At 41.9% G+C, this 10,873-nt stretch overlaps 1 protein-coding gene across 1 annotated transcript in view; it reads right to left on the reverse strand.

Moving 5' to 3' along the window:
• lamb1a (laminin, beta 1a) overlaps positions 1 to 7,744 on the reverse strand; it is a 29,719-nt gene extending 21,975 nt beyond the window's left edge. Inside the window, exons 1-7 of the mRNA XM_070831532.1 lie at positions 7,714 to 7,744; positions 5,414 to 5,613; positions 3,412 to 3,550; positions 1,960 to 2,033; positions 1,293 to 1,481; positions 1,130 to 1,193; positions 825 to 1,027 (exon numbers count right to left, since the gene is read on the reverse strand). Coding sequence (XP_070687633.1) covers positions 825 to 1,027; positions 1,130 to 1,193; positions 1,293 to 1,481; positions 1,960 to 2,033; positions 3,412 to 3,550; positions 5,414 to 5,613; positions 7,714 to 7,744 — 900 coding nt within the window. The remainder of the gene's footprint in view (positions 1 to 824; positions 1,028 to 1,129; positions 1,194 to 1,292; positions 1,482 to 1,959; positions 2,034 to 3,411; positions 3,551 to 5,413; positions 5,614 to 7,713) is intronic.
• Positions 7,745 to 10,873: the final 3,129 nt, after the last annotated feature.

Below are 10,873 nucleotides of genomic sequence, written 5' to 3' on the forward strand. Positions count from 1 at the left end.
TCACCCAGTCCCCTTCTAGACTCACCCTGTCCCCTTCTAGAATCACCCAGTCCCCTTCTAGAATCACCCAGTCCCCTTCTAGAATCACCCAGTCCCCTTCTAGAATCACCCAGTCCCCTTCTAGAATCACCCTGTCCCCTTCTAGAATCACCCAGTCCCCTTCTAGAATCACCCAGTCCCCTTCTAGAATCACCCAGTCCCCTTCTAGAATCACCCTGTCCCCTTCTAGAATCACCCAGTCCCCTTCAGGGTTCACCTGTTCCCTTTCAAGACTCACCCTGTCCCATGCAAGACATACCCTGTCCCCTGTCCCCTTCTGGACTCCCCCTGTCCCCTTCAGGACTCACCCTATCCCTCCTTCAAGGCGCTGTCCTTCAGACCTTACCCTATCACTTCAAGACTCTGTTCCCTTCAGGACTTGCCCAGTCTCCTTCTAGACTCACCCAGTCTCCTTCTAGCATCACCCTGTCCCCTTCTGGACTCCCCCTGTCCCCTTCAAGACTCACCCTTTCCCCTTCAGGACTCACCCGTTCCCTTTCAAGACTCACCCTGTCCCTCCTTCAAGACGCTGTCCTTCAGACCTTACCCTATCACTTCAAGACTCTGTCCCCTTCTAGACTCACCCAGTCTCCTTCTAGCATCACCCTGTCCCCTTCTAGACTCACCCATCCCCTTGAGGGCTCACCATGTCCCTTCAGGGCTCATCTCGTCCCTTCAAGGCTCACCCTGTCCCCCCCCTTCAAGAACCCACCCTATCACACTTCAAGACTCACCCTGTCTCCTTTAAGCCTCTCAAGACTCTCTCTGACCCCTTCAGGACTCACCATGCCCTCCCTGGCCTGGCCGGCCCCCTGGATGGGGGCGCACTCTGAGGCGTGTCCGTAGCAGAAGCAGTTTCCTCGGACCACCATGTCGTAGATGGCGTAGTAATACTTCTCCTTGATCTCCATCCGGGAGTCCAGCAGGTTGTCTCCGAGCGTGTGCAGTTTGGTGAACTTCACCCGCAGGTTGGTGATCTTCAACATGTCTGAACAAAAGGTCAACAACAGGTGATCAGTGATAGATCAATGACTGATCAGTAACCCTGGCAGATCGTATAGTAGTAATTATTCGATGTGAAGAGACGTACTCTGGATTCTGGGGCTGTAGGGATCGTCTATCCTGAATGCCGGGTCCAGAACTCTGAAAATCACCTGGGAAAAAAGGGACATTTCACTGTAATTAAAAACAGAAAAAAATGACATCACAGTGACGTCTGATCAGGTGCATTATGACATCATTTCTCTGGGTACCTCTCCCTCAGTGGACGGCTCAATGTCGGAGTAGCGTGAGTCACAGATGACATCATCGACCTTCTGCATTGGACCACGGGAAACAAACGGGAAGGAGGACTCGCAGTCGTAGGCGAAGTAGCGATAAACCTGCCACGTATTCCCGAAGTCAGCTGATCGCTCGATGACCATGGCAGCAGGCCGAAACGTCTGAGGAGAGAGAGCAATGTTAGAAAACACAATTTAAGTATAAGATAGTTCTGCTGATCCCACTGAGAATCAACAAGAAAGGACAAATAAAGAACATCTAAACAGTGTTGTAATGAAGATCCAAGAAGAAGAAGAAGAAGAAACAGGTCAATAATCCTGCTGTTAAACTCCAAAGCATCTTAAATTTTCTCTGAAGTCTGAACATCCCGATGAGCCAGACCAGCAGACAGCAGGATGTTTACAGTGATGGTCACAAAATATGGTCATCAATGAAAATAAAGGTTACAGTCTACAATCTTAAATAGAGATTTAATCACAATTTAATATACATTTGTCATCTGTGCAACTTTCCAAAGCAAACTGATCTATGACATTTAGATCTGTGGACTGTCCCTTTAAGTCCCGGTGCAGGCAAAGTCATGCATCAGACTGTGATTACCCAGAATCCCCCTGCTGTGTGTACGCGCGTAGAGCTCACCTTGAAAGTCATGATGAGGTGTGTGAAGTGAAACTCAGCCTCCAGGTCCAGCTGGACGGTAACATTCTCCAGACCTGCAGACAGCAGAGCATCACACCAGTAGATAATCAATCATCTATAGATCAAATACATTATACTAAAGTGAGGAAGTAACTCAAAATAAACTCTGTTTTGTTCATCTGAACTGTGACAATTAGACAGAACAGACTGATGATTAATTAAAAACGAATGAAATCGTTAAGAGTCTGATTAGTGACCAACATCAAAGTATCAGATAATAAAGTTTCATTATCGTTATTAGCTCCCCCAGAGCAGGGACGTTTTGGGGGGTAAAGGACTTAATTAAGACCCTGATCCGAGATCCTCCAGAGCTTCCTGAGGAAAGTTAAATTACCCGGAGCTCTTTTACACATAAATGTAGTCCTTGATGGGTCTAAACTCAGGTTTAGTTCCTGAGTTCTCCTAATGAATGTTCTTGGTTCGCGAGAAAGTTCCTGCAGTGGAAACATCGAGTTTGTTTATTACCCCCTCAGGTTAAACATACCCTCCAACACTCCCCCCTGTAATGACTCTACGCTCCACATCCTGAGAACTACTGATCCTGAAGAAAAGATGACCTGAGGCTGCGTTTACACCGGAAAAACTCCCTGCAGGGTCGTCCAGGAAAAACAAAATCACAAACCAGGACCAACTTTAGACGTATTTCTGCTGTTAGCCTCCAGATTAGCAAAAGACTGAGCAAAAAACAGGAATGTCTCTGACTGGTCAGACACAAACCTCAGGCTGCTTCTCTCACAGATAAAATATCTATTAATATCAATCAATAGATCTTTATCTATATAGCTCCAAATCATAACAGTGTCATCTCAAGACACTTTACATTAAGAGCAGAGAGACCCAACGATTCAGGAATTAAAAATGAAGGATTCAAGAATCCCCACACCTCTGATTCCTGACTGATTCCTGACTGATCCCTGACCCTTGACAGACCCTGACAGACCCTGACGGACCTCTGACTGATGCCTGACTGACCCTGACCCCTGATGGACCCTGGCTGACCCTGATTGACCCCTGAACCCTGACTGACCCTGACTGATCCCTGACCCCTGACGGACCCTGACAGACCCTGACTGATCCCTGACTGACCCTGACTGACCCCTGACGGACCTCTGACTGATGCGTGACGGACCCTGACAGACCCTGACAGACCCTGACTGACCCCTGACGGACCTCTGACTGATGCCTGACGGACCCTGACAGACCCTGACTGACCCCTGATCGACCTCTGACAGATGCCCAACTGACCTCTGACTAACCTCTCACCCCTGACGAACCTTGACTGACCCCAGACCTCTGACCCCTGACTGACCCCTGACTGACCCCTGACCTCTGACTAACCTCTGACCCCTGACTGACCCCTGACCTCTGACCCCTGTGCGTCGTCTCCCTCACCGTTCTCAGACTGCCACCAGGTCTTCAGTCTGTTGGGGGCGAAGGTGGTGACGACGTTCTCGATGCGATGGCCGCTCATCTGGTTGCCGTGCTCGTCGTACGGGTCCACAGAGTCGCACACGAAACACTTCTTCTCCTCCTGGTCAGTGGGAGGCAGGCAGCAGAGAGGGGGGAGGCGGGTGTGTGGGGGGGAGACGGGGGAGTAAAGGGTTAATGCTGGAGCAAATTCTTGGGATTCCTCTGTGCTCTCAGTCAGCAGAGATAAGAGGAAACGGTCTGACCACACTTCTGTTGAAGCTTTTAAACACATTAAATCTTTTTGTAAAGACAAACTCAGACGACATGTTGAGGAAAATAAAGTTTAAGGTTTCCTGTTGTTAAATATTTTAAATTAATATTATTATACAGAATTAGTGTTACTGTCACCACAAACAGACAGACTGACGGATCCTGCAGCCTTTAATAGACGTGACTTTATTTCACACGTCAATAACGTTTTAACTGATCAGATCAGCTGTTCATCAGATCATTGTGTTTAATATTGAAGCACTAACTCAGTAGATGGTTATATTACAGTGTTCAGTCACAGCTCCTCCTTTAGCTCATCTGACTGCTGAGTTAATGCTTCATTCAGTCTGATGTACCTCAGACACCTGTCTGTCTCTCTGTCCACCTGTCTCTTTGTCTGTCTGCCATCCTGTCTCTCTTTCTCTGTCTGTCTGTGCCTGTCTTTCTCTCTCTCTCTGTGACTGTCTCTCTCTCTCTTTGTTTGCCTGCCTCTCTCTCTCTCTCTGCCTGTCCCTCTCTACCCCCCTCTCTGTCTCTCTCTCTCTGCCTGTCTCTCTTTCTTTCTGTCTCTCCCTCTCTGCCTCTGTCTGTCTGCCTCTCTGCCTGTCTCTCTCTCTCTCTCTCTTTCTTTCTGTCTCTCTCTACCCCCCTCTCTGCCTGTCTCTCTCTTTCTTTCTGTCTCTCTCTCTCTGCCTGTCTGCCTCTCTCTCTCTCCCTCTCTCTGCCTGTCCCTCCCTACCCCCCTCTCTGTCTCTCTCTCTCTGCCTGTCTCTCTTTCTTTCTGACTGTCTCTCTCTGCCTCTCTCTCTCTCTCTGCCTGTCTCTCTCTACCCCCCCCTCTGTCTATCTCCCTCTCTACCCTCTCTCTCTCTCTGCCTGTCTCTCTCTCTCTCTCAGGATGAAGATCAGACAGACAGAGGAGCTGTTTCAGGTCAGTGTGTTGATGTGAGTTCAGCCTGAGAACCACAAGTAAACTAAACACTGACTGATTACAGTTTACAGCTGCAGTGAAAGCAGTGAACGCAGTGAACGCAGTGAAAGCAGCTCAGAGATCAGTCCGAACTGTTGCACACAAACTTTGACTCAAACATTCGGACAGAAAAACCTGAAGCAGCGTCTTCGCACTGAGCGCGCTCAGTAAACTCCCTCCATGTGACTGGACACCTTTTATTTGACCTGTGTGTTCTCCACAGAAACATCTGGACAAACATCTGCCTGCTGCCAGAGCGCCGTGTTTCCTTATAGGGAGGTCGTTTTACACAGGAAACACTGCAGACTGCACACACACACACACACACACACACACACACACACACACACACACTTAACTAAACTAAACACATTCACTGTCCAGTCAGAGTGAAGCAAAAGCAGAGACACTGCAGGAATTAATCACACAGACTGAAATCAGCTGTGTGTGTGTGTGTGTGTGTGTGTGTGTGTGTGTGTGTGTGTGTGTGTGTGTGTGTGTGTGTGTGTGTGTGTGTGTGTCGGAGAGATTTCCCGGACCTTAACAACAACAAACTGACCTCAGATCAGCCCACACAGAAAGACATTCACCACCAGATTTGTTACAAAACCACAGCTAGCAACATTAGCATCGAGGTTCAGCTATAACTACACTACATTGTTCTGTCCAGGTGTTGTTTACCTGCGTATGGTCTCGTTCAGGTGTCGTTCATGGGAATGTTGGATTGTTCAGGTGATTTTTTACCTGCAGGTGGCTGACGATGCAGAATGGCTCAGGACGGTGAAGTCCACAGGTGGAGGTGGATGACAGCTGGTGGGCTCGGCCAATCAGAAGGTCTCCTGTTGCCGGGTAACAGCTGCCCTCTGTGCACATGTCGCTGAACTCCGGGAGGACGACATCATCGTGGGCCCCGCCCTCTTGAGCGCAGGTAAACACCTGCAGAGCTGAGAGCAGAGGCTCTTATTGTGAAAGTCTTCAGTGAGTCTGAGTTAAAACAGTTTGATGAAAACGTTCAGAGCTGATTTGAGATCAGACGTCAAATGGAACCTCAGGTGTGGAAGCCCCGCCCCCTGTTTGATTGACAGGTGAGTCTACACAATGACACCAACAAAGAAGAGTGTTCTGTTTTTCACTCTGATGTAACGACGGACGAAACAACTTTTTTTACATCAGAGCTGAAACATCAAGTCCAAGAACTGATTAGTTAATCAGCAGAAAAGCAATCACTTCAATTAATCAATATTTAAATCAAACCTCCACCGGCTCTGAGGCTGCAGCTTCTTTATCATGACTATTTTCTATTTTTTTCTGTTTCACATTAGATTTAATTTAACCTTCAACAAGTCAAAAACTGAACATTTAGAGACTTGATAATTTCAAATTAAATATTAAAAATCACATTACAAAACATATTAGATACAATTAACAATTATTAATTTAATCTAATAGTTTTAAAACTAAATAATGAATCAATCAGTAATGACAATAATCATTTTTTCAGGTTTTATAATAATGCTGCTCTTAATAAAGACGCTGGTGTTTGTTCATGTTAATCAGTGACCACCAGCTTCACTTCGTTACTCATCAACTCAGACTGAGTTTACAGACGAGTGAAGATTTAATCACAGTCTCTGAGCTCATTCACACCACAAACAGACTCTGATTGATCTGTGATCAGATTTCACCGCAGCTCTCTGATGAAACCCGACTCCCTCCGAACATTTTCACCCGTGAACTCATCAAACCACCAAAAAAAGGTTTATTCCATTTCAATTTAAGTGATGTGTAAGTTGAAAAAAGTGAATTTACTGAGATTTAAAACTGCAGAAACTGAGACTCTGGGTGAGAAGAGTTTAACTTCACAGTTTATTTAAACTTTCAGACTTAAAACTCACAAGTTTAACTGAATGAATTAGTTAGTTTGAGTTAGTTAGTTAGTTAGTTAGTTAGTTAGATTTAAGAGTCGGTTAGTTTTCTCTTGATTCAGTTTTTGCTCCAGAAAATCTAAACTTCCTCTGATCTGATTTTTTTTTTTTTTGGCATGAAAACTTTTCTTTTTATTGATCATGTTGTTAGAAAATTAAGTTTAAACACGGAGAAGATAAATCAGAGCTTTCATAAATCATAAATCAATGCTTTTTTTTTCTCCAATCAAAGGTGATCAGATTCAAAGTTACTGTGAAATCAAATGTTTAACTGGAAAACTTTTGAAGAGGAGAAATTAAACTTCATTTAACTGTTTGAGTTTCACAGTTTGATCAGTATCAACATGAAGAACTAAAGTACTGCAGTATTGTAGTATAAAATACCTAAATACTGCAGTATTGTAGTATTAAATATCTAAATACTGCAGTATTGTAGTATGAAATATCTAAATACTGCAGTATTGTAGTATTAAATATCTGAGTATTGTAGTATAAAATGTCTAAATACTGCAGTATTGTAGTATTAAATGTCTAAATACTGCAGTATTGTAGTGTTAAATACCTAAATACTGCAGTATTGTAGTATTAAATACCTAAACACTGCAGTATTGTAGTATTAAATGTCTAAATACTGCAGTATTGTAGTATTAAATGTCTAAATACTGCAGTATTGTAGTATTAAATGTCTAAATACTGCAGTATTGTAGTATTAAATATCTAAATACTGCAGTATTGTAGTATTAAATGTCTAAATACTGCAGTATTGTAGTATTAAATGTCTAAATACTGCAGTATTGTAGTATTAAATATCTAAATACTGCAGTATTGTAGTATTAAACGCCTAAATACTGCAGTATTGTAGTATTAAACGTCTAAATACTGCAGTATTGTAGTATTAAATAACTAAATACTGCAGTATTGTAGTATTAAATACCTAAATACTGCAGTATTGTAGTATTAAATGTCTAAATACTGCAGTATTGTAGTATTAAATAACTAAATACTGCAGTATTGTAGTATAAAATATCTAAATACTGCAGTATTGTAGTATTAAATATCTAAATACTGCAGTATCATTGCAGGATTAAAGTACTACAGTATTTCAGTTAAATAACTCACCGAGCAGAGTCGCGAGCTGAAGCTCCCACATGCTGCTGATCCTCAAAAACTTCAAGAAAAACTGCAGAGATCCAGAAAAGAAGAAGAAGAAATCCTCAGACCGACCGACACCCCCGGACTCTGGGACTCTGGGACTCTGGGACCCCCCTGCAGCTCCAAGCCGTGACACCCTCCGCAGACCTGCACCCCCTCAGACCGTCTGGACCTGCTGAAAGCCCGCAGAGACTTCCAGACCCCCTGAACCCTGCAGACCTCCCCAGGACTCCTCACACTTCCTCGGACTCCGCCTCCTCTCACCCACCGGCACCCTGCAGACCTGAGGGCCACACATCCGGGCTGCCCTTCAAAATAAAACTCCTTCATAAAGTCTGTGGTGTCTTGCTGAAATGTTTTTTTGTACTAACGTGTGCAACAACAAAGAGAAATGAGTAGATGAATACAACATAAAAGAAGAAAAGCAATACATTTTAAAGAAATATATAAGAATAAATCATTTTTTATAGAAATCATGTTGATGAACTGGAGAGAAATTACGCTGAAAAGTCAAACCATCTTGAAATTACATCAAGAAGTGACTTTTTTTAATCATGAAATCAGCATTATATTACTATAGTTATTGTTAGTTTCTTTATTTTTCAAAGTAACAAGTATAGGCTAATTAAAATACCCCCAGTTATATATATATGAATATACTTTGCCAGATAATTTCGCATCATATAAAAACAAAGAGGTGAAGCACTTAACAGACAAATCTAAAATTACAATACAAAAATGTGCCAATAATTCGGAAATGACAGCATGATTTAAAGATAGGCCTAAATAACTGTGGCAGACAAATTAAAACAGTTTTATTACAGAGAAAATCAGAAACAAACTTTAACTACAACAACTGTAGAATATTTCATGCTCTTTTAGGCACTGAAATAAAAGAGAGATAAAAAATAAAATCATTTAAAATCACAAAAAGACAAAAAGCTCCAACATGTGAAAAGATCAGTTCCTGATGCTTTTACTCTGAAAATAATCCGACCTGACTTCCTGTTTGGCTCCTTTCCCCCCCCTCCCACAATCACAGCTATGTAGCCAAAAGTCTGTGGACACCCCCTCCACAGGTTTTAATGTCCTCTTGGTCTCTGTCTGAGTTTCTTTGTTTGGTCTCTTAATTGCAGTGAAGTAACATCTTAATGCTGCAGCAGACAAGTGAACTACTGAATCTTTATTAATCTGATGGAAACATACTGTCCACATACTTTTGGCCATGTTTAATATATATATATATATATATATATATATATATATATATATATATATATATAAAAGTTGATAAAAAAGAGGAAATTAATTAAAACTTTTTGTTAAAAGCACCATAGTCTATTTTATGTATAGGTGTAAAACCCAATTCAGAACTTCCATTGAAAAACTGCAGATTTAAGCCTGAGAGGAGCTCAGATAGTGAGCGGATGCATTTGAGTCTCCATGTATGTACTTCTGGCCATATATTATTAAATATTGATACACTGACATTTTAACGTGTTTGATTCAGTAAACAGACTTTAACAGAATTTATAGTTGACGACAGATTGTAAGAGAATAAACAGAATTTATAGTTTATTATCTTACAATCAAAATAATGACTCAGTCGTCACTTTCAAAGTTAAAACTCGATATTTTTGATAGTTTTGAAAAAGTTTTCTAGTTGATATCCAGTTCTCAGTGTCATCTGAAGTGTGTTTCTATCTCTTCTTCTTTTAGAATTAAACTATAAGCTGATTTTTAAGTGATTTAGTGATTTTTCGTCCATAATTGTGAGGAATTTGGTGGATTTTAAAGGAGATTCTATGTGGCTTCTCTCCTCCTCCTCCCCCTCAGGGCTCTGCAGACAAAAGACATTCCTGGCTGGCCCCCAACACACACACACACACACACACACACACACACACACACACACTAACACACTCACACACACACACCTCCTCCTTTGTTGTTGCAGGTGAGGTTTAACTGTGGGGGAGGAATTTGTGTGTGTGTGTGTGTGTGTGTGTGTGTTTGGGAATCAGACCCCCCACCTGAACATCTGAGGACTCATTCAGGACTGAGTGCCCCCGCTGGTGGTGCATTGTGGGTGATGACTGTGAACGTGTGGTGGCCTGCAAAGCTGAGCTGTCAGCCAATCAGAGATCAACTCCTCCGTCTGAGGACAAACATTAACAACTGAATGGAGACAGTATTAACACACACACACACACACACACACACAGGAAATGTCACCTCTGTAAAATAAAAGCCAAACAAATAAAAGTCTTTTGAAATGAAGCACTCAAAAATCTAATTCTGATAAGAAGTACTACCATAGAGTGGAGACAGACAGGTAGATACTATTGATCCCATTAAGGTAAATTAACTGCAAAAGTCCTGAAGGAATTACAGAGTAAAACTAAACTAAACTAAACAAAGAAACACACACTGTTTATTTATCTCAATTGATCTTCACTGCAATTAATCAATTCAAATATATCTAAAAATACAAAAGCTTTATGTTGAAATACATACCTGTAATATTTGTTGATGTGAAACACAGTGAACATTATTAAAGAATAACTTTAACTAATGTAAATGTTTCCGTTGACCCCCCCCAGTGCTGTGACATCACTGTTGGGTGGCCACAGGTGGAACGGAGCGCCTCACCTGACCTCACCTGACCTCACCTGTCAGTGATGCCGGGATTTAAACAGTCGGATTTGATTCGGGAGAACAAACTGATGGACACGCTGTGATTCAGCAGATAGATTTTTATAGAAGTTCATTTTGTGAAAATGAAAAATTCAACATCTTCCAGTTTTCACAGATTTTTTTTTACCACGAAATACATAAAAAAACAACTGTTAAATGTATGAAAACATACAAATCTGTGAATGTTCAGATCTGCGTTTGAATAGTTTCATTACAAATAAACAGAAGCTTGTTTAAAACAATACAAACACTGTTTTCTGTGTTCAGGTGAAGGTGAAGAATCATTAAAAACAGAGTAATTAAACAAAGATGGCTTGAAGTTTGATGCTTGAAGACAAAGGTGACCAACACAAGGGATCATACCCGTTCACATTTTATTGTGAAAATCTATAAAAACAAAAAGTTTCGTATTAATGTCTTATTTTAATAG

This window comes from Pempheris klunzingeri, chromosome 5 (genome assembly GCF_042242105.1).
Source record: "Pempheris klunzingeri isolate RE-2024b chromosome 5, fPemKlu1.hap1, whole genome shotgun sequence".
Classification (NCBI taxonomy): Eukaryota; Metazoa; Chordata; class Actinopteri; order Acropomatiformes; family Pempheridae; genus Pempheris; species Pempheris klunzingeri.